The sequence below is a fragment of the Necator americanus genome, chromosome V (genome assembly GCF_031761385.1).
Source record: "Necator americanus strain Aroian chromosome V, whole genome shotgun sequence".
NCBI classification, from domain to species: Eukaryota; Metazoa; Nematoda; class Chromadorea; order Rhabditida; family Ancylostomatidae; genus Necator; species Necator americanus.
Window position 1 is genome coordinate 21,625,716 of NC_087375.1, and position 23,330 is coordinate 21,649,045.

Below are 23,330 nucleotides of genomic sequence, written 5' to 3' on the forward strand. Positions count from 1 at the left end.
CAAGTTATGACGCAAACATCTAGAAATTCATTGCTTAAAATGCAGAAATCGATTAAAGACATTTTTCACGAGCTCATTTTCATGAGAATAAATAGAAGTAGCTTGTACGGAAGACACCGCTTCAATCAATTAGTCATATTTCTGTTTGAAATGCCACGATTAGCGGGTCTTTGGTCGTAATGTCGAAATAGCATGTTCCCCTCAATCAGGGTCAAGCATGTGGGGGCCGTAAAGGAAGAGAGTTGCAAGGGGCGGGGATGGGAGAGGAGTCGTAAAAGAGATGATCGCAAGCGAGTGGGCAGTGAAGCAGCAGGAGAATGGAACATAGCAGGATAATAATGACAAAATATTAAATAATATCAATCAATAAGATACGTTCCAAAACATTATATTAAATTAAGGAATATTTTTAATTACATACACTGTCTTGACCTACTTTGACCTAATCGGCGGGTTGATGTCATCGTCTGACGCGATTACCCGCATTTTCGCCGAGGTGTGCCGTCCTTGAACACAGCTCTGCCCAACCTTCTCGATCTTCTGCGAGAGCTTGCACAGAATCAATCCATTCGTCGCTATTTCGTATTCTGCGAAACACTACGTCTCGTCTAAACTGCCTATCCACGCAGAGTGTCTTCAGGTCCTCTTTCACCACCTCAGTCCAGAACTTCCGTTTTCGGCTAGGTGGCTTCTTCCAACTCGAACCCGGGAAACTCTTCAGAACTCGTTGAACAAGGCGATCTGCTGGTCTCCTTAATATGTAACCAAAGAAGCGAAGACGATTTACTTTAGCCACTTTCGATAGCGGTGCAAGATGTTGGCATCTTTCATGTGTCATCTGCCGGTATGCCACATCAATTTCTGTGTAAAGATCTTCATTTTGGCACACCCTAGGCCAAAAGTAGCCAAGTAGCCGTCTAAGCAGCTTTCGTTCCCTGCAGTCAAGCCTCTCCATAACCGTTGATGGTGCTGCCCAAGTCTCCGATCCATACATCATGATGGGGTAAATTGCGGATAGGTAGACTCGCAGCTTGACTTCGTTGGTGATGGGGGTCGACCACAGACATTTCGTTCGTTAAGGAGTTAAATGCAGAAGTGGCCTTAGCGCATTTTTGCTGAACATCTCTCTCGTAGCTGCCATTGTTCTTCAGTGTGCAGCGTAGGTAACACAACTCAGCGACGAGTTCTATCGGTTGTCCGTCCACCCTGATTCCCGTTCGTGGTCTCGAAGAGATCCACATCTGCTTGCATTTATCAGGGCGTAGGCGTAGTCCATAGGCTGCAGCCAGCTTCGATACAAGGTTGACAACATGTTGAAGTTTCGTACTGCTTTCCGCGAATATAACATCGTCGGCGTACTCGAGGTTAGTCAAGGGGCACCCAGATGGTGCTGAGACAATGTCGGCTGGACACTGGTCGACTGTTCTTCGCATAATGATGTCGATGGCGAAATTGAACAGGAAGGGTCCTGCCACTGCCCCTTGTCTTACTCCAGTTACCACTTCATACTGTGTTGTACATCCGGCTGGTGTTCGAATTGCAGCAGTTGTTCGTTGATTCATGTCATCAAGCAAGTGAACAAACGTTCCTGGTACTCCATCGGCGCGGAGCGAGTTGAGAAAACGGCCTCAGTGAGGAGAGTCGAACGCGGCTTCAAAGTCCAGAAACGCTAGTTGCATTGGCTTCGAACACCGCTGCCAGATTTCGATCACTCTCCTGACGATGAAAACCTGGTCAATCGTAGATCGGCCAGGAGGAAAGCCAGCTTGCTCGTCGCGCGTTGTTTCTTCGCGATGTTTAATGAGTCGGTCCAGGATAATGCGCTCCAATACCTTGTACATAACAGGCAGCAAAGAGATTCCTCGATAAATCCTGGGGTCCGTGACGGATAACTTCTTGTGGAGGGGAATTATGATAGTGTGTCTCCACGAATCAGGTATCCTTTCGTCTATCCATTTTGAACGGATGATCTTTGTCATCTCACGAATCCCAGACGGAGAAAGATATTTTAGCATTTCTGCGCTAATCCCGTTGTCTCTGCCAGATTTTCCATTCTTCATTTTTTGGAATACAGACCAGGACCTCCGACAGGGTCGGTGGCTCATCGTTAACCGCGTATATCGGTCTATGAACGTGTTCGAGTTCAGGAGCTGACGGTGCTAGCCGGTTCAGCAAGGTCTTGAAGTGTTCCTCCCAAATTGGAAGGGTTGCTTCACCGACAGCTACCCCATTGGCAGTGTTGAGGACAGGGGAACATCTTTTCATTTTGCCGCTGTGCTGTTTTACTAGAGCATAGGCTTTCCGCGGGTTCCTGTCCTCCCACGCCTTCTCAAACTCCATCGCTCTTGACGTCCACTCGTTATCGTGATCTTGTTGCAGTTGATGACGCATCTTCCTTCTAAGACGCTTTTCCTGGTTGAAGTCACCAGCTCTGCGCGCGACACATACAGAATTGTACGTGGATTTTGTTTACGCAGATGCAAAGGCAAACTTCTTCAGCGGCAATAGAACCGGGAGCGTTTCCCTTGCAGCATCCTGGATGCACTTTGTGAAGGAATCCGCATCGCTAAGCTTCTTTCTGGTCCGTACTCCAACATGAATAGACACACGTTGGCGGAATTTTGTTCTGCATTTCATCATCGTCTTTCAGACCTACCACGTCGATTTTCGGTTGAAGAGGAACTTCTCGGTTTCTTTTGTGGAACCATTTCTTGAAGCCGAGGAGAACTGGATGGTGGTCAGATTCAAACGCGACGTCCCAGACAGCTCTAGATTTTCGAATAGAATTTTCGTAGTCGAGCTGAAGTTTAAGAGACTTCATCTTTCGCTTGCGCTACTCTTCAGGCGTTAAAAGGGAACGTACGAGCTATATAACCTGCACTGTTATATGGCGAAAGATTCCCATACATTGCAAAAAGGTGTTGTCGTCCAGCACATCGCCAAAGCCCATAACCTGAAAGGTCAACTGCCTGAAAGGAGCATGGAATCTTTGGCAACAACCATTCGTTTCGTTACGCTGAAGTGCCGAACACTATCGAGTGAACTCCATTACTCCAATTACATATGTACACCACAAAATATTAAGTCTGTGTTTTGCTATAGTGTGCCTACGAGGTTTTTAGATGGAACCTTTATTTGCCTGACGTTTCGGCTTTTTCGCCGTCTTCAGAGGCCTAAATAGAGGATGACTGGAACAATGCTACGTTTATCCCGTCAAGTGCCACACCACCCTTGGTCAGTGTTTCGGTAATCGTTCAGGGTAGTGAAAACAGAAACCTATCTACGCTGCACCTATAAGCAGAAGAGCGTTACCCCAACACCATTTCCGCGCAACTTTTATAAAGAACCCAAACCAGCTCGCGAAACAGACACAAAATTTAGAATTCTATTATCTGGGGTGTTGTCCGCTTATAACCATCATAGACGACTCACCCTCAACAATCTTACGCGCGAGCAATGGCAGGGTTTGAAGGAAATCCGCGGAATGACTACAAGAGGGGACATACGCCTTTCAGTAAGCGATAAGGGTGGGGAATTCGTAGTCATGTCACAGGCTCTTGATCGGGAGATAACAAATCTTCACTTGCAAGATGAAACGATCTATCGCCGCGTAACAGAGGAAGAATTCCTTGTACAGTGCAAACGCTTGAATCATGTATGGATGACTATGGGAAAATCTGCTGGCCTTGACGAACGATTTGTTAGCCGCCTAAAGCTTGACAAACCGACCTGCCCTGTGTTCTACAGCCTCATCAAAACGCATAAGCTGAAACCCGATGAGGTCAACTCAACATCAGCGGCCACATTCAAAATCCGACCAATAATAAGTTGTGTGGGAGGACCAACAGATCGCATTTCGTGGTTCCTTAATAAAATCGTGAGTCAAATTTTGCCTAAAATACCATCTCATTTGTCGAACACGCACCATTTCCTTGAGCGATTACGCAATGCGAGAGTTGAGGGCAACTGCGTAATAGAGTCTTTTGATGTAACTTCACTCTACACGAATGTAAAAAACAGTGAGGCGCTGCAAGCTCTCTCTGAGATGATAGATTTATATGGTAACAACTTGGAAACATATGGACTAAGTAAATCTCGCATAATAACGCTTATCAGGGAATGCCTGAATTGTAATATCTTCAGGTGGTCAGGAAATTATTTCGCGCAACTGAGAGGGTAAGCAATGGGTCAAAGAGTAGCACCAGTACTGGCGATCTGCTTCATGAGCAGAATCGAAGAACCAGTGGTTTCGCGTAGACCATTGATGTATTGCAGATATATTGACGACTGTTGCATCATAACATCAACACAGTTCGAAATGAACGAGTGTTTCCGAATACTCAACCAACAATCGCAATATATAAGACTCACACGAGAAACCCCAAAAGAAGAATGGCTTCCTTACCTCAACACGCAAATAAGTACTTCAAATGGCATTATTAGAGTAAAGTGGTATGGCAAAGAAAGTTGCAAGAACATCATATTGCACGCCAAATCTGCACATCTGACTGCAGTAAAACGCGCAGTGATTTGAAATATATTCAAAACCGCCAGTGAAATATGCACTGGCAACCAAGAACGACACGAATCACGAAGACTAGCCTTGAAAATCGCATGTGCCAATGGCCATACAGTACGTCCGCATTACCGAAGAACCCGCACTGTAAATAGCAATATTCCGCGCGAAAACAAAATTTCTCTTTGTCTTCCTTTTATCTCTGACAGTGTCAGTGCCGCTGTTCAGGGCAGCATTATCTAAGCACAATTACAAAATGACGTGATCTTGGTAAATATCCCAAATGCAAACATCAAAAGCCAGCTTGTTAGAAACAGACTATATGATAGATACTGCATCTGTGAAAGATGTGTTATTTGTCCTCATGGAAAAACAGGCGACTGCGCGAAAATGGGGGTAATATATGAGATTGAGTGCTTGATATGCAATGCAGCTTACGTTGGGGAGACCGGTAGGAATCTTGGAGTGAGGATTAATGAACACATGGCCGGAAAACGACGAAAAAGCTTGATAACACCACTAGGAAGGCACAGACATGAGGTCCACAACGGAAACGATTACGATGTGAAATGCGTTATACTGGCTCACGAAACAGAAATATCGGCAAGGAAGACGTTGGAGGCGTTTTATATTCTTAAAAGAAACCCTTCAATGAATAATAGGAATGAATGCTTGTCCATAACGAATGAGTTCTTGCCACTTGTACCGCTCTGTGACCTATAACCGCCTGATATTCTGTGTGTAGATCAAATAATCAATGTCGTCGCTGGTGATCTACACGCAGTAATACTCATTCGCTGGTACACTGAGTGACAAGTGTGTGCAACCAGCCGCGCCACATCCGGTGGAGGAAAACGTAAGACCATTTTCAATGTAGATAGGTTTCTGTTTTCACTACCCTGAACGATTATCGAAACACTGACCAAGGGTGGTGTGGCACTTGACGGGATAAACGTAGCATTGTTCCAGTCATCCTCTATTTAGGCCTCTGAAGACGGCGAAAAAGCCGAAACGTCAGGCAAATAAAGGTTCCATCTAAAAACCTCGTAGGCACACTATAGCAAAACACAGACAGAATATGCCGAGGTTTCAAGACAAAAGAACATTCGAACTACAAAATATTAGATTACAAAGTTTAAGAGACAGGACTGTAACATGGAAATAGAGGTCTTGCACACTTCTTAGCACTAGCGCTGACTGGAGAATGAATTTGGAGTTAGTTTAAACGGTTTTCAGAAGCTATAAAAAATTGGAATGAATCTTTATGAATTTTTAGAAGCCAATATTGATTTTTTGATGTAAGAAAGATGGAAAAATGACATTTTTCCCTCTCTTCCAAAAAAAAATGGGACGACGTTTGAAAAATCACCCATATATTTGGGCGTAGGGTCTAAGAAAATCCCTATGTGCAACATTTCTCCTTTCTGGGGTCTGGTTATCTCAAAATCTAGATGGGATAAATCCAAAAAAAAGTCGGAAAATTTTAAATTTCGTACCATCAAAATTCCAAAAAAAACTAGGAAGTAGAAAAAACAGCGCCGCTATAAGTGTTTTCAAAGAAAACTTCCTTCTCCCAATAACTACCTGAACGTTTTCCTTTGGTGCTCCTACGACGAAGTTTTTCGCGATCTCCCAGACCTAACAGTATGCACAGAATCTGAGCTTTTTTGGTCATTAAACCTTGTTAAATTTAATTTTAAACTATTGTAAACTGCGTGAAATTTAAGTTTTCATTTTTAAGAAGTTGTTCCACTACTCGATGGGGTCGTGTCCCATCACCACGCTTTACCCTGCCCTCAGCAGTTTCAGATTATTCAGTTTTATATCCCACGCAGTATGTTCTTGCCTCTTTTTTTTGTAAAAAGTAAAGATGAAGAGCCGAGATCAGTGGGATTCCTAAGGGTCTTTTAGATTCTTTTTTTAAGTCACGATCAAGTAAGGTTTAGGATTGATTTTCTCTACAGAAAGGCAGTTCACTGCTAATCTAAGAAAATTCTTCCAATAATGTGCAAGATAGGACTTAATGGTTAATAGACTTCTCTGATGATGAGGATCCCAGTGAAATATTTATACATTGACACCGTAATTCAATACAATCGTGCACGTTCTCAAAGGTTCGAACCACTGATTCAGAGGGATTTAGCTGATTTGGACGGTTGTTCTTCCACTCTGTTATTCTTCTTTGGACTGTGTTTTAGACTCAACGGCATAGATTTCTCTCGTTCGATGTACGCCGCATAATTCTCTGCCCACATTCGCTGAAACACAATATTTTAGAGTGAAATTCAAAAAATAAGCTCCAGTCGAATGTTTTTATGCGTGCATGTGCACGTTTACAGACCCATTATTGCAACCAAGGTCAGGCGTGATGACGGGACACTACCCTATCGAATACGACCCCACCCCCATCCAACGCTGATGCGAATCCAACATATTGGAAATTTTGTGTGTTTCGAAAACGCAAAGTCGAAAGTTAGCAGAGGAAACAAGTGCCAAATGTAAAATTTGGTAGCTGACAGAAACAGAGGAACAGCAGGTAGCGGAAAAAGCAAGTTCGCTGAAATCTTGTTGAAATATTGATATTGAAGTTTTCTTCATTTTATTTTATTCCATTTTTATTCTACAGGTTTTGGAATATCTTTGAGTACTGGTTAAAGCATATAATACGACAAAACAGATAACAATCGGGTGCATAGATCCAATTAGAGAAGAACGACGAGAAAAAGAACGAAAAAAATCAACATTTTATTTCATGTGATAATGCGACGACGATGTTCGACTTTTTAAAAAAAATCTCTTTTTTTTCCTCGGCTTTTTTTTCGAAATTCCTTGGCTATAACGGACGGAAAGATGATTTGCTCAGCTTTTTAAGCTATGTTGAGTTATTATACTTTGTTTGAAATTATACACTACTCGGGCGCAATAATTTATCCTGGTTATAATGGCATCCTCCATTCACCACTGTCCATTTCAAGCTCCCATCCCTTGCGATCCCCTCCCTCTCATGAGGAAATCCCATCACGCTTTACCCTGCTTGCAACACAGATCGTGTGGACGAAGAAATAAATGATCTGATTCAGCTCCCAAACGAGGAATGACTTTCATAGTATTGCCGATGTGTACATGAAAGGCTACATCCGTGTCTAGATCCTGGAACTGAACTGTACCTGTTGTCTCCATAACCAAATACTAATGCTTTCCTTCTGATCCATAACAAAAATCGATCCTTCAAAACGCGTAACGGCCACTAAACGATCTTTATGGAAACTTCTAGTGACCATCGCCATGATCTGAAGAAGAATGCTTTCAGAGATTTTCGGACAGGAAGAATGAAAATTACTGATATAACGCACTTTAATCTGCAGTTTCTCATGAAGATAGGCCGCTGCTCTATCAATATTATCATCAGAAGCGCCATCAGATACTAGACAAAGCACCTTAAATATAGTAATCATCATGATCATGATCATGCTATATAATAACAAGCTTATTCTGTCACGTGTGTGTTTCAGTCACGAAATTTCGAAAAAAAAAAAGGGGGGGGGGGAGGTGCGACGTTCTCTGCGGTGTTGGGTTGGTGCGCCGGGGCCAAATAGCTATAGAATGGGTTGCAACGAGTCCCGCGGCGTCGGATTGGTGCGCAATAAAGTCGTGTGCATGTCGCAAAAGGTGAATGGGACGTTGCAGCTGCTTCATTGCCGTGCCCACTGGGAGCGTTGGTTTCACCTTTATGACTCATTCGCCCGTCTAATTCCTTGCACGTTTGTCTCAGGTTGGTATGGTGCTTTCCTCAGAAAGTGGAAACACGCATGCACACAGCTGCTTAAATAGTAGCGAAGAGTAAACATGATCTGACGCAGGATGTTATCTTTATCTTTTTCTAAAACATCATTATTTGATAACTCTTTGGGAGGAAACAGGAGGATAACCCATATTTCGAGTAATACTTTCAAATTGTCTCTACACTATATTGGTATCGAAGGAGTGTTTGAGGCTGAAGTTTGAACATTCTCCAAATGTAGAACTGAAAGAAAACTTAGGAATCTAGAAAGAAAACTATGAAATCTTTGGTCCAAATTAACATAAAAAGAAAGAAAGTATTGTTAGAAAGACACCAGTCTAATCTCACGAAAAATTCCACTACTATTAATTTCCCTTGATCAGTTAAGGCGAGCGAGGCGAGTGCCACAGAAAGTCTGAAGTTTGGCTTTTGCCGGACGTTCAGATTGGTATAACAATATAAGCGTAGGTATAAGTGTAGTATAAGCGTCTGCAGCGCAGTCGCTTACGCAACTGCTCCGTCCTTCTTGTCGTTCTGACCCTACTATAAACATCTTTTTGACTACATCTGTAATCGTTAAAAATTCGTATCTAACCTGTAATCGATCATGACGAGGTGTAGGCATCAGCTTATGCTTCCTTTTCTTTACATCTCTCATATTCTGCTCCTTGTATAACAATCCTGCAGCAAAGGAAAGCGCTTTTGATAACATCGTGGCTCCACCTGTGTACGACATCCTTTCAACTCCCTCTGAAATACATTTAATTTAATTCATATGAATTTAAAAGTTGTAATTAAAAAGTATTAAGGCTATGCAGAGTATTCAGCTAATCCAGCCGATGCAGAGATTCCTCCACTTCAACAATGTAATTTGCGCATTTTTTTAAATAGACGCGTATAACTGTGCAAGAAATCGCGACAAGCGATGTTGGTTCCAAACTAACGTACAAATTCAACAAACATACAGAAGCAAAATAGTAAATCCGACGTTGGAGCTTAGGAAAAAGTTATATTTCACGTAAAAACCATCAATGTATTTTTACAAGTGTTTCAAATAATTCAAATTGCGTGGTGCAGAAAATGTGTATGAATAAAACCACAATAGAAATGTTTGTTTTTGACCAGACGAAGAAAAAGTATCAATCACTGCATGTTTTTGAAAACAGGCGGTTGTTTGTATCTCTTGGTTTTCAGTTTGACCTGATAATCGGATAGAATCCCGAAAGTTTTATATAATTTGCTGGAAAAAAAAATCAAGCAAAGTTGTTAAAATGGACCTGGCTTACGCAGTGCGTTTTGTATCCTGTTTTTCTTATTACCAATTCACTTAATCATGAACTTCTTCCGAAAAAAAATCAGACAGATTCAAGAAGGACCTAGACTTATGGCATTTGCTCAGGACCTGAGCTGGTGTGACCTGAGGTGTGCGTGCGTTTTAGATTTGCAGGAGACTGCAAGAGCTGGACGACTAGACGAGTTAGTTGTGCTCAAGAACTGTAGACTTGTCTTTGGACTAGTTACATAGCTAGTCTGTTCGTGGAAGTAGTTTGAAAAGAGGAGTGCATGAAATAATACAAGTAAAATAGTGCAAATACAATACACAAAAAAACACACTTTTCACACTTTTCAGTGAGTAATATTTGTCAAACCCGAAGACAACACTTGGTTGAAGTGCGTACTGTACAAGAGCAACGCGCGAACGTCCTGGTCCTATATCGACATCTTCCAAGACGTTGATAATATTTGCTTTCACCTGAACACATGCAACACCTTGAAGGTTATACTTTTTCGTGGGTTCTTTAACCAGTGATTATTACAGATCATTCAAATTCATTTTATTTTCATCAGAGTGCGGCAGAAATCCTCGCTCACCTCAAAGAGGGGTTTTAAAAAAATGGTAAGACGTAATACCAACAAAGATTCATTTTCCCGAATGTAGATGTGAGATTTGTTAAGTTTCAACAATCATGTCGCTCAAGTAGTGGCCTTTACAGCTGATACCCATTTACAGGAACTGCCATGCTGATCGAAACTCCTTTAATCTCCTCTTGAATGGATTCCTTTAGTTGATGGAAGGACTGAGTCTTGAAACCCTTGGCTTTGATTCACTTTCATAGAAAAAGTCACAGGGACTTAAAGACAGCTTACCACCAATCTGACGTGCTGAGGGAAAACGCGGGAAAAGCCGGAGATGGGGTTGTAGACTGCGGGATCAGGGATGATTCCGCTCATCCTTCTCTGATCGTCGTAAGAAACGTCGTGGGAACCACTTTGGTTATTACGAAGTACGTTAGAGCGATCTTCTATGCACACGCTCGCTTTAGCAGCCTATTCATTGGTTTTACTTGAGTTGGCTGATCAGAAGACATCACGGATCTTCGACCGATCGCACTTGGACGCGGCGCGTTCACAAGGGTGGGGCGTTGCAACCGAAATCATCTTTAAAAAACGTCGTCTTCCACGCCGTTTCTTACGACGATCAGCGAGAGATGAGCGGAACCACCCCTGATCGCGAAATTCGCAACCATAACTCCAGATTTTCTAGCGGATTCCTCCACCACGTCAGATCCGTGGTATGCTGCCTTTAAATCAAGTGAGCGAAATGGCTACGGAACTACCTCGTGTAAGTAGACTCGATGTTTTCGGGTGTTCTCACATTTTTGGGACGCCCGGGAGGATTTATTTTAGGATTTCTCTCAGAACCTGTTGCCCTTATTCAATGAATCGGTTTTTCTGGTCTCGGATACTTTCATCAGCGCTTAAACCGAACCGCTAGCAAAACGTCACCAGTTATAGATTCGCCATTTTTGACGAACTTTCTCACTACTAAATTACCATGCTCACCCGGCCACGGCATAGTGACGACTGAAAAGTTTATTATCACCCTTAACGGAACGGGTGGCATCTCTACCTGCTTTTGAGGGTCCCCCAGTGACTTTTCGTGAGAGTTATTTCTGCCGCATACTGCACATGCTATTTCTGTCTCCTTACTGCTTCAAAGTTCGAGATCCCGATACTGCTTGAGCTGTCCACGAGAAGAAGAATATCTACAGGAGGAAGATGTCGGGCAGGATGGTTGGAAGGTAATTTACCTGGAAATTGCAAACATTTTCAAATATTCAAACTGTAGTTGTGGCTGCAATTCGACTTTGACTCACTATAAACCACATATTGGGAAATAAGTGTAGTAGCCAGTACTTATGTTTGCTCTCGCGACCATGTCACGCTTTTGATTGGGGCAGGAGAGACGGCAGAGAGAGAGAGATAGATAGAGAGAGAGAGAGAGGGAGAGAGAGAGAGAGAGAGAGAGAGTCTGCGCAAGAACGAAGAATGCGTACACGGCACCATCAGGTGGAGAAGCACAAATACTCGCGACTGTACAATGTAACAGCAGAAGTAACCTCCTTGCGCGACATATCCAGAGTCATCCGTCGTGGTTCCGTCACTGCTGTCTTCTTCTGTGATCGAGTGAGGATCGTTCGGCCAAGCTGAAGAAAATGCAGAAATAGCCGCAATCTCTGGAGGGATTTTTGAAGCAGAAATCATATTGCTAGGATTTTGAGCACTAGAAATGTCGACCAAGATTGTTTATCTACTTTTTTCCAATAGCTTGGCATCTCTTACATTGTTCAACGGACGAAGAATTTAGTTGTGAGCCTTGCTGAACTCCATGACCGTGCTCATTTTGCCTCTTTGCGTTGCCTATAGATTCTTCAAGCTTATCCAATCGTAGCCTTAGCTCCTCTTCTGAGATACATATCTAACCTCTAGTACTAATCGTCTTGAATTTTTTGCCTGATTTTCTACCTCTTTTGCTTCCATTTCCGTTGCTTCCTCTACCAGTAAGAACAGAATCCTGCTTCGCAAGTTGACTTCCTTGGACATGCCCATTTAAAACATTTCCTTGCAGCTGGAACAAGTTTTTCCTTTTGAGAAATCGTCTTAACTTTTTGCTGAGTGCGCTCCACATACCCGTGGATCATTGCTGACTTGTGAATATGTAAGTTGACCGGCCGGAGCTATTCCGAGCTGTGGCGGTTGCTGAGAGACAGCTGAACAAAAAGAAGCTCATCGAGATCCAAACATTTAAGGCTGAGTTTGAAACTTCGAGAAGAAACACAGAACAGAAAATGCCACCTTGACAGAAAACAGCTCAAAACTCCTAGTTGTTGATTTATTCATTTGTGAGCGCAATCAATTTTGTTACTACTGATTAAGAAACGGTTTTTTGTCACCTTAAAGGCATCATCCCACGAATCTGAGGTGGTACGGATTTCAGGTGGAGTATTCGCTTACGGGATAGTAGGTTATGGAGAGGGAGGTGATTCCGTCTATGTCTTGCTAATTGGCGTAAAAAACGGGCAGGAAGATGCGGCGTGTGCATACGGCTGGCGCGCTCCAATCGAACTTCCTGTAGAAAATAGCGCGCCGAAACGCCTGAAGCCGTATCTTCCGGGTCGTTTTTTTACGGCAGTTAGGAAGAAATGGACGGAATCACCCCCCTCTCCACAACCTACTATCCCGTGTACGAATACTCCACTTGAAATCCGTACCACCTCAGATTCGTGGGGTGATGCCTTTAAAAAACATTGATGGTTTTGTAAGAGAGTGCTATCAAAGAGTCAGCTGTTGTTGTACATTTTTGGCTGCGGAAAGGTCATTCATTTTTTTCAATATTGCAAAAGAAAAGTTAGCGAAGAGAAATTAGTTGAGCCTCGTCTATAGGTCAAATTGTCTATAGGTCAAAATGATAATTTCAATACGAAATAGTGAGGACAATAAATTTCCGGTAGTTTTGCAAGCATGTTTGTGTATTTGTTTTCTACTGTTTTTCTTTCTATTTCATTTCTTTGCAGGAAAATTATTTACCCCTTTATTATTAACGTTCCTTACTTGATAGCCTCTCGACCAATTCATGGAAGTATTGATATAGCAGTAAAATTGATTGTGAGAATGTAAGCCATAAAACGGAAAAGAACCTTTTCCACGCGTGTTTGACGATGATTTGACGTTCGAACATTTTAACAGCCATTGAAAAGACCCACCATTGTTACTCTTCGCAAGCAAAAATTTGCCTCCAGTTAGTAGCATTCAATTCTACTTTTGTCAGCTTCTTTCGCAACTTTTGTTCGACAATCACTTCTCACTCCTCTTATTTTTTCTTCTTATTGTTAGAGCTCTTTTTTTTGGTTACCTTTGAGAAATAATGAATAGTGAACTTTATCCTAACCAAATTTTATCCTTTTTTGGATATTATCAATGGAAATAGAAGTGCTGTTGAGATCTTTGGTACTTTTTGATTTTTCTTTCTACAGTAAGTACAAAGGATTAAAAAAACACCATTGGGTACTAGAAACAGCACTTATTTATTCTCTCTAAGCTGACCAGCATTTGGTGGGAGGTAGGGAATGATTATGGGTTGAGGTTGTGGGATTGACGGTGGGGGTACGGTTGAGAGTTGCTGTTGTCGCTGAAGTTCCATTTGATGCACCTAAAATAAAAGGATCTGCAGAAAACCCTCAAAAGAGGGAGAAGTGGCAATACCTGCATATTTTCGATGGTTTCATTATGTTTTCTCAATTCTTCCGCATGTCGTTCACCAGCTTTTATCTGCTCTTCCATTTGTGTATGCAATTTTGCTGTGAAAAATTCATTTTGCGAGCGCAATTTATTTTCCATTTCCTTCAGTCTGTAGCTGAGAACTTTACCTGTAACAGCGTTGTCCGCGTCTTAAAGGTAAAGGAAGTGGGAGCTTTGAAAATAACTCTTCAAAAACGACTATAAAACTACTTTTTGAGAGGTATAAACACAAACAAAACGCACTCTCTCGGCGATACGCGTATACCGCGTAGCCGAAAACGAGCAAACAAAGTAGTAGAACTCCAGCTAATATGCCAGTAACAAGCCAACAAGTAGCACCAAAAGCTGCTTTTTGAGTGGTACCTGGAAATAATGTGAGCAGTTTTTTTTTCTCTAAAATCGTTTTTTTTTATTGGAAAGATGATTGTGTTTTTAGATTCTTATTCTTTGCTCTATCTTCAAGTCCTAAGTAGAAGTTTGAGATAGATATTTTCTTAGTTTTTTTTTTCTTTCATTAGGATTCATTGATCCTGCTTGCAACTTCTGTGGGCAAAATTAATTACAAGTCAACCCTTTCGTTTCACTGGTTCTTTTCTTCAGATATATAATGGATTCCGTTCTGCAGGATTTTGAAAAAGAATTTATTGTACATTTGCTTCAAAAATTCAACATATGATAATTTTGAGTGACGGACATATATTTTTATATTACGTATAATGATTGAAGGCAAATACATAATTTAACAACATATGACAAATTGGTGAAAAATCACAATTGAAAACTTCCATAATTACTTCGCTTTTATATTTTCTAAATACACTATCTAAAAAATAGATGAAACTCACAATCCGTTGTCCACCAAACGGTGTTAAGCTCATCATAATGTGTACATTTGGTCACATTCCAGTTGAGATACTTCCACCAGCTTAGGTCAGCTATGGACATTTTGAAAGGAGCACGTGATGCGCTCACTAAGAAGCGTTTTCGTTCTTTCTTTCAACGACTGTCATGGAGACAACAGCAACAATTCGTTCGCCGCAGAGACGAAAATACCCGAAAACATTACGAATAACAGAGGACAGCGACGCTATTAGCCTAACGAAAGGATTGTTGACTAACATGTAGTCGTCGAAAATAAAAATCCCCGAGTTATGTACGACGGAGCGCAACATTAGTAAACTATTGGATAGATCCATTTTTTAGAAACATGAGGTATCGTTTAAGGTTAGTTAGGTGACCTGGAGCAAAATACCATTTCCAACCTACGTACTTACCTTTTACCTAATTTGTAGCAGTTTTTACTCGGAACTTCGAAGACCTAATGCTGGCACTTCCTGCATCCAATGCCTTTCCCATTTTTTTCACACCAAAATTAGAGAAATTAAATAAGAGAACTAACTCAGAAATCCTATTCGCACTCTTTTGGAGATCTTTTTAGAACCACTTTAAGAATTTGAATCCATTCAGAAAGAGGGATAATTCCATTACAGCCATCTAGTTAAGAGATATAACACAAACTCTGTAAAAATTGCAAGCGAAGGTTTCTTCAGAAAGCAGAAGAGAAGAAGAAAAAGAGAAAAAGAAGAAAAGAGAGTGATTGGTGAAAGCGTGGATTCTCTCTTTCAAATTTGAAAACCCTAAAAGAACCCATAAGTTTGGCTTCTATCCAGTTATTTCTATACTTGTATAGAATCCGAAGTTATTAATCAACTTGCTGAATGTAACGCTCCAAATGAACAAGAACACTAATGAACAAATGAGTAACTAAAAATGGATTCATGGGACAAACAGAGAAATAAACTAGTAAAGGAAACAAATTGCATTGATTCGAAAAATTATATTGCAACTCTGTGACTCTAAGAAAACCGCCTCTAAAAAAGATTACCTCCAACAAATGAATTCACAGTCTCGCAAAGCGGCACCACCAAGCGTTCCAATGCAGTAAAATCAACTGCACTCAAACGAGTAAACGTTGCTGAAGGTTCAAAGCGAGACTCGTCTGGAGATGGCCCTCCTATCATGACATAAAAAATATGTAGAGGAGACTGCGGTGAGAACAGCGTCTCCGTTGGAAGCTAAAATTCTGCGAAGATTGAATTGCAGAGGATATGCAGAATTCGCAAGCTTTCACCTGTTCAGGAATCCGATATTTCGTACTGGATATGACTACAACGACATCAGGAAGCCGTTTTCTGTTTCCTGTTTGTAAAACATCTCCAGCCAGCGAGTTAATACTGGCTCTAGGACGACATCTTTCCTTGTCTGATATCACATCGCACGGAGAGAAGTTGACGCGCTTGAAAGGGTGCAGTCACACTTTTCACAAATCCATAAAAATTCGGGATCTTTTTCGAACCTCAAGAGCCAGTCGAGCCTCAACATTGGTGTTAACCTCACCGAAACCAAATTCCCGCCTGCTTCGTGGGGTGAACTGCGCTAATGCAAGTTGAGATTCATGTTCGGAAATTTTTATATTCGAGAGCGTCTGCAAATCACTTATGATCCTTTGAAAGAAGTTGGGATATAGCTCAAAAACCTGGCCAATAAACGATAGTTCCTTCTGGAACTGAAACTGGTCGACGCTCATCGTTCCGTCGATTATGAAGAAAATATCTGACGACGGCCATGTGCATGCGCTCGATCTAGTCAGGAAAAGGCAAACACTTAGTACTTCCTGAAACATTGTTGTGAGGGGAACTGTTCGCACGCAATCTTCCTTCTACTATAAAAATATCAAGGGTTAAAACAGCCCTAAACTAATGTTGCTATGCGGAATATTCTCATCTTGAACCGTATTTACTTATGTACTCTACAGGTCATGATAATTTTCTCCGACTATAACTAACTATGGGTATACAACTATAAAGTTGTAAACTAGAGAGCGATATAAAAGTTTTGCAGCCAAAAAAGGTTTTGTTGTGCTAATTTCAAAAAAGGAAAGAATAAGACAATTCCAAAAAAGAAAAGAAAAAGAAAAAACTCGTGAATAACTCACCACGAAATCTTGCATGCTTGGCGTGTTCCTTGGTAACTGAGGCCGCACCGCTTCCCATCCGATCTCTGACTTCCATAGTACTAAGCGTGAGAGCGCAGCTGAGCGTGTCTTCTTCCAAGAGTTTATTCCAAGAATTTTAAAAAATCAGGGTGATAAATAAGCTTACAACATGACAAGTGACACCAAAATACTGGTACGCTAGAGTATCGGTATACTAGTTCAGAGTCAAAAATAAAGAGAACGACACTGACATCATTCAATTTTCTTCCTTTTTTTTTGCTGAGTGAAGCTGAAGACAAATAAATGAGTCACTCACATTCCTTTTCCTCTTGATCACTTAAAAGAAGACAGTTGCGTTTCCTTTCCAGAAGCAGTCGTGACGGTGTGTAATCGTTCGTGGGCACCCGATCCAGGCAAAGGTAAATGTCAGCACCTGAGGAACATAAGAGACGTGCACACAAATACGTTAACGAAACTTTTCAATTTGTAGTTGCCTGATCAAGGGGTAGTAGCAATTGAAAACCCAACAATCACTGAAATCTTCAAATGCCCGTCGATTCCTTCTTGATGTGTTTCTGGATTTTCACCTCACAAGCAAAAATAAGTTCGTAGATCGAAGAACAAAAGAATCAATGACTCAAAAAATTCGTGTTCAGTGGAGTGTTTGTATGAAATCTTAGATTTGATACTGGATCTGATCGCCACTGATTTCTATGTGTTCACGCCAGCTTCTTGGCGAGAGCGGTCAATTATCTTTGGAATGAATAAATAATTCCCAGAACAAGTCCTCTTTTTCACCGTGCGATCATTGCTGAAACGCGCTTAAAATCATTGTTTGATTAGAAAAACTCCTCCTCAAAGGCAGCATACAACGAAGCTGACTGGGTGAGGGAAACCGTAGGAGAAACTAGAGATAGGTTCCACATTGCTGTATCCGTAGTAGTTCCGCACACCTCTTTCCAATCGTGCTAAAAATAAAGACGTGGGAACTGCAAGCGCTTTCCACCCCGGATCCCGTAATCTACAACTCTATCTCTAGCTTTTACCGGAGATTCCCTCACCACGTTAGCTTAGTGGTATGCTGCCTCTAAGTGAGCAGAAATCTTGTGTGGCGAAGTCTGTGATCACGTGTCCCCAACAGCGCAACTTATTACAAGTAGTAGAATGACGGCAATCCGCAATCCATCCGCGTTTGTGCAGCTGGGGCAGCCTCTGGTGCTCAATTGAATTACATTATATCTGTTATATGCATGTTTGTTTCAATTGAATTGTATTATCTTTGAATTATATTATTAGACTTGTTTTTCATATTTATATTTTCATTTATTGTGATTGAAGATTTATCGTGATTGTGGCGGTTCGAGCTTCTCTGCTAACTCTCCCGTCGTTTGACGTACGTTTTGTTCGAATATTCAAAATCGAAAATATCGTTAAATCGTCGAAGTCCTCCGTGGTTCAAGGCCATATCTCCAGAACTTCTAACTGACTGATCGGTTTTCACTATTTAACCATACACTTCATATTTTTGGAGGCGTAGACGCAGGCACTATTACCTTGTTTTGATTCCCAAAGCATCACGCGTTGTAAACGTAATTTCTCTATTTTCAAGGTGAAAAAATTAAACGAACGTGCACAACACTAGAATGCTGTCTAAGAACTACCGCCTGTGTAGCGATAACAAAATCCGTTGTTCGGGTAACCCCTGTACGCGTAAACAATAACAATCGGTGCCACGCACCTGGACGGGAGTTATTTATGACTCAACTTAACAGAAGCCCAAAAACGTAGAGAGAAAGGCTTCTCTATTATGTACCAGCTCGCCGTCTATTCAAGGCTCAAGGCTGTTGGTGCTTGCGCTGGTCACCTCACCACAGATATCTAACGGCGGCGAAATCCTCTTTGACCCTAAGGTGCGATTTACACTGCCACTTGTAGCTATGACTATCAATAGTAATCTCAGTGGTTTTTTTTTGTAGAGCGGATAAATCACTTTCAGTACTTCTTCTAGTTCTGAAGTAAGCGAACTTCGTGCAACACCAGTCAAGAATAAAAGCAACCTCAACTTAGCTTAGCTCAGTGCAACAACAAATACGATAATAGTTGGACTGCGTGTTTTGGACGAATACGGAATGACTGGCCTTTTATCTCGTAATAAGTTGCATCGTTGAGGAGAGAAGGTTGCATGACACGCCTTTCTGGAATATTGAGGGGATGACCTCAAGTCTGTAGTATTAGGGGGAAGTGAGCGTGATCATATATCTGGTTCTACATACTCACGAACTACACCGATATCATCATTTGCCCCAACATCCCAGCAGATCCTAGCATCGTCAATATTGTGATACACTGCCTTTAAAGGCAGACCATGACGAAAGTATAGCGAACGGACTGTTCATTACCAGCATTACATTACGAGCATACATTGCGAGCTTTCCAAGACGATTAGGTGGAATTGAGCGTGGCCACGCCCAATTGTACCTAGTCGTCTTGGAAGATGGCTCCCTTGGAAGAAACTTCCTTACTTCCGAAGAGGTTAGAACGCATCACCCGTCAACACACTCCTTTTCACCCAGCAGCCTCTTCATTGTTTTTACATGAACAGGCTGCTGAGGGGACCTAATTGATTCTTGGCGCTCGTGGATGCGGCGCGTGCACAATTGTGGTACGTTTTAACGTTCCTCGTAGTGATCAATGCCAGTTTCCACGCCGTTTTTCAGTACGGTTAAGGGGATTTGAGCGGGCCACGTTCATTCCCGAGATCTACACCTGAAATCCTGTATTTTCTATGAGAGATCCCAGCATCGTCATTCTCGTGGCATGCTGCCGTTATGCATAAATGGTTAAGAATTTATCATAAGAAAAACTGGGGTGCATTGTTCTCAGGCCAGGGACAGAATCATAGTTTATATAATTGAAGATCAACAGAAAATCGAGCCACGTATCAATTTTCACTGGGGATATTTCCATAATCTAGCCTATACTTTCCGTTGGACTTTCTAGTAACAGTCTCCATAAATATTTTATTTGTATCTGTTACTAAACGTCCTACTTAATTTAGCTCTTTCAGAAGAACTTCCTATTTTCCATCGCCGATCGACCACATAGAAATGTCAACATCAGGTCGTTGGGTGAATCATTAGAATCGTTAGAGAAGTTTGGAGTTTCCAAGAGTTTTCTCAATCCTATCAGGTTTTTCGTAGTAATAGATACATAGCTGACTAGAAGTAAAGTAATAAATGCGCTATAATTGGCGATTATCCTTAAACAGTCTTTAAATACGCACTTTTCTTTGCAGCTTAGGAAAGATTTCGACGTGAGACCCAGTTCCGCGTAATGCATCCTCCACCAGAATTTTACTACCTTTCCAAAATTCCCTTCTCCTTCTTCCTCAATATTCCAGTTTTTCTTGCCCTTCCTCAGAATTTTGGAGATTAATAGGTCGAGCCGCGCTTTTATGGCGAATGAGAGCATGGCTTCCGCTGCCGGTTTTTTCTAGCATTGGAGATTTTGCAAAGTAAACTGAACGCTCGTCCCGTCGCTCCATTTTAATTCCACTGCTCAACGCAGGATTTTTATTCTATAAGCGACTATTCGCTGTTCTAAACTTCGTTTCGTTTGTTCTTCTCGAAGAACGTTTTACTAGAAATTCACGTTATGTAGTTATTGACGACTACATGGAGCTCAGTCAAAAATTCACTTCTGCGACGCGTTTCACTGCCACATATCTGTATTAGACGGAGCGTGTTCGCAGCGCAGCATCTAATTTACCTGCCTGGAAAGTTACTTGCCACGGTGATGGTCTGTGTCGAGTAGCATGAAGATTTGAAGTCTCATTTGTTTGTTTACAATATGTGAGAACGAGGTGCAGCTTCGAAGCTCGTGCACCGAAACAAATGCGCCGCATTTGCACTGATTTTTTGTTGTTACCTTAAAGACAGCGTATCACGGAACTAACGATGACGGGCAAATACAGAGTTAAAGGTGCAGATAACGAGTATGAGCGTGGCCCCTTAGTTCCTCTTAATCGTCCTGGAAAAAGGCGAGGGAACGGGCCATTTACGCGATGTTGCACCACAGACCAAACGCTCCGAACGGACCGTACCGCAGCCGTTGGTCCGATTTCCGTCACACGCGTCGCGGACGATTTCAAGATGGGAAAAAGTGACTCTTTTATTTGTATTTTGTTCTTCGAAGCGTCATGATATGGGCATGTGAAAATTTGATAGAACCTGCAAGAACCAGTATATCGAGTCTTTTATTTGCAGGCCCAAACACGAGATTGAGGGTGTGATTCAAAGACGGAAATTGTAGCTGACCTTGTTTTCCCTTTCTTTTTCATTCTCACCGTTATCTTATAGTATTTGTCAACCATCTGAATTTTCTTCATAATTAAGATTTCCGGCTGCAGTAAAATTTGATTCCTTGAATTACAATTAATTCCCTCTACACTCCGTTTTCTTCTGAATCAACGAATTCGTCTCGTCTGGAATTAAGTTTGGCGGGAATATAGATGGAGGGTGCACTCAACCGCGCTCTTACTTTTGGAAGCTCTGTCTTCCTTTTTCTCTTTGTAACCTTAGCTTATATGCCATAGACCCTCTAAGACTAATGCTTAAAGGCATCACTCCACGAATCTGAGGTGGGACGGATTTCAGGTTGAGTATTCGTATACGGGATGGGAGACTATGGAGAGGGGGGTGATTCCGTTCATTTCTTCCTAATTGCCGTAAAAAACGGCTCGGAAGATACGGCTTCATTCGTTTTGGCGCACTATTTTGTACAAGAGGTTCGATTGGAGCGCGCCAGTCTTGTGCGGCGCCGTATTTTCCGAGCCGTTTTTTACGGCAATTAGGAAGAAATGGACGAAATCACCTCCCTCTCCGTAGTCTCCCATCCCGTATACGAATACTCCACCTGAAATCTGCACCACCTCAGATTCGTGGGGTGATGTCTTTAAGTCTCAGGGCCACGGCTGATTTAGTTATTTATCTACAGGAATAGGAGCGCGGTTGAGTGCCCCCAACCTTATTTTATCCCAAAGTTCTAATGTGGTTAAGGTGCCTATTGATCTGTTTTTCAAAATAATTCCTTAACGTTCCATGAAGCGGGTTTTTCATGGCCTCATAAATGCCTCACGTGTTCAAAAGCTGATGCAAGGAGACACGCAATAATAACTTGCTACTTAGGTTTCGTTTAGTCTCTTTACAAAACCACTGCTGCTCGTGGTTTTGCAGGTGTTCAGAGGCGTCATCGCGGAATTGCATAATCCTCTCGGATCGACCTCGCTGCTACAGTCGACACTCATCAAATTTCGGACTCCCTGTCTCGTTCAGTGATGTGGCACCTCCGCTCGATGCCGAGAAAACCTATGGATGCCATCGATTTTGATGGTCACGAAGGTGAGTTGGGTTTCTTTCTTTCCATTTCTTGCATCCTCATCGAACTTAACTAGTAGCTTTTGTCGTAAAATCGCCAGCTCCTAATCCTGAGCTTGAATTCTTCAAAACTGCCCTGCACAAAAATATGTTCACTAGCAATTCCCAGCTGAGCAATACTTTTTTGTTGTTTCCATGGGAACGTAAGTGATCGCATGAAAACGCGCAAATATTCACTCCTTTTGAGAAAACGCTCTTTTTTTATATTTCTGCATGCTTTGCCTCTACCTTTACCATCAGTTCTATTAGTGCTCCAATTTGTCAACTTCCTTCACATAAGGGGCATTTGTTGCTATGCGGCAAGAAATGACATGGTGCTTTCTTTGTGTACCGCATATTCTATGTTTTGGAGAAGAGACACCTTTAACCTTTTGAGATTCGTTTTGGGCGCTGCCAAGAAGTCAACAACCAATAGCAGATTCACTGGACCACATCTCTGTCCAAAAAACCGTCTCACATACGGATATCTGAGTAAAACAAATTCCGGGTACATACTGTTAGCAGGATAAGAACTTGGATGAGCTTGAGAGAAATTAGTTGATAAGCAATTTCAAACAGTAATGTTATATAATAAAAAGCTTCCAAAACTGCATCTCATTCATGGCTCTCAACGGTGTGTCTCCCTTAACTTCGGTTTCGGTGTCGTGTAATTGCGTCTATTTGTCGGCGTCACCTACCCAACATTTACACCTTTAACGTCGCTTTCTAGATCTTTTTGGACAATGAAAACCCTGCTGGCAATGATATCCGAACAGGTTCATGTTGGCCTCCCTTCCCTTTATTTGAGTTTTTCGGTTAAGTTTAAAAATTTTGTTAACTGGTGATCCTGATCAGGTACTCTTCTCTCTTCGCTTTCATCCACACAATGACAACACCAGAGCAAAGCTTCGGTACTTAGGAAAGAGGTTATAGGAAAATTCTTAAAGACATCAGAGCGCTGCTTATCTTCAGATATCTTCAGATGAAAAGCAAAAGAAAGAGTTTGATGTTTATAATAAGGAAAAAAATTCTGTTACACGAGCA

General features: G+C 41.8%; 6 protein-coding genes across 7 annotated transcripts; all 6 read right to left on the reverse strand.

The window, feature by feature from the left end:
- Positions 1-460: 460 nt before the first annotated feature.
- RB195_014760 (uncharacterized protein) lies at positions 461-838 on the reverse strand (the record flags this gene model as incomplete). Its single annotated transcript, XM_064205160.1, has 1 exon — positions 461-838. One exon carries the CDS (start codon positions 836-838, stop codon positions 461-463), a length of 378 nt encoding a protein of 125 aa, XP_064061041.1.
- A 103-nt stretch (positions 839-941) lies between these two features.
- Positions 942-1,562, reverse strand: RB195_014761 (uncharacterized protein; the record flags this gene model as incomplete). Its single annotated transcript, XM_064205161.1, has 1 exon — positions 942-1,562. One exon carries the CDS (start codon positions 1,560-1,562, stop codon positions 942-944), a length of 621 nt encoding a protein of 206 aa, XP_064061042.1.
- A 66-nt stretch (positions 1,563-1,628) lies between these two features.
- RB195_014762 (uncharacterized protein) lies at positions 1,629-1,979 on the reverse strand (the record flags this gene model as incomplete). The annotated part of the gene is made up of 1 exon (XM_064205162.1): positions 1,629-1,979. One exon carries the CDS (start codon positions 1,977-1,979, stop codon positions 1,629-1,631), a length of 351 nt encoding a protein of 116 aa, XP_064061043.1.
- A 43-nt stretch (positions 1,980-2,022) lies between these two features.
- On the reverse strand, positions 2,023-2,391 carry RB195_014763 (uncharacterized protein; the record flags this gene model as incomplete). Its single annotated transcript, XM_064205163.1, has 1 exon — positions 2,023-2,391. One exon carries the CDS (start codon positions 2,389-2,391, stop codon positions 2,023-2,025), a length of 369 nt encoding a protein of 122 aa, XP_064061044.1.
- A 175-nt stretch (positions 2,392-2,566) lies between these two features.
- Positions 2,567-2,950, reverse strand: RB195_014764 (uncharacterized protein; the record flags this gene model as incomplete). The annotated part of the gene is made up of 2 exons (XM_064205164.1): positions 2,567-2,800; positions 2,876-2,950. 2 exons carry the CDS (start codon positions 2,948-2,950, stop codon positions 2,567-2,569), a joined length of 309 nt encoding a protein of 102 aa, XP_064061045.1.
- Positions 2,951-6,645: 3,695 nt separating this feature from the next.
- Positions 6,646-16,887, reverse strand: RB195_014765 (uncharacterized protein; the record flags this gene model as incomplete). 2 transcript variants are annotated; one of them, XM_064205166.1, is made up of 17 exons in its annotated part: positions 6,646-6,774; positions 7,684-7,806; positions 7,870-7,953; positions 8,893-9,047; positions 9,912-10,050; positions 11,289-11,389; positions 11,699-11,785; positions 11,922-12,044; positions 12,105-12,207; positions 12,270-12,349; positions 13,683-13,788; positions 13,842-14,005; positions 14,121-14,240; positions 15,763-15,952; positions 16,009-16,173; positions 16,234-16,362; positions 16,873-16,887. In XM_064205166.1, the coding sequence occupies 17 exons, from the start codon at positions 16,885-16,887 to the stop codon at positions 6,646-6,648; spliced, it is 2,013 nt and encodes a 670-aa protein (XP_064061046.1). The 2 variants fall into 2 exon arrangements, with proteins under 2 accessions (XP_064061046.1, XP_064061047.1); XM_064205165.1 differs by lacking the exon at positions 16,873-16,887 and adding an exon at positions 16,414-16,464 and having other exon boundaries at positions 13,842-14,026.
- Positions 16,888-23,330: the final 6,443 nt, after the last annotated feature.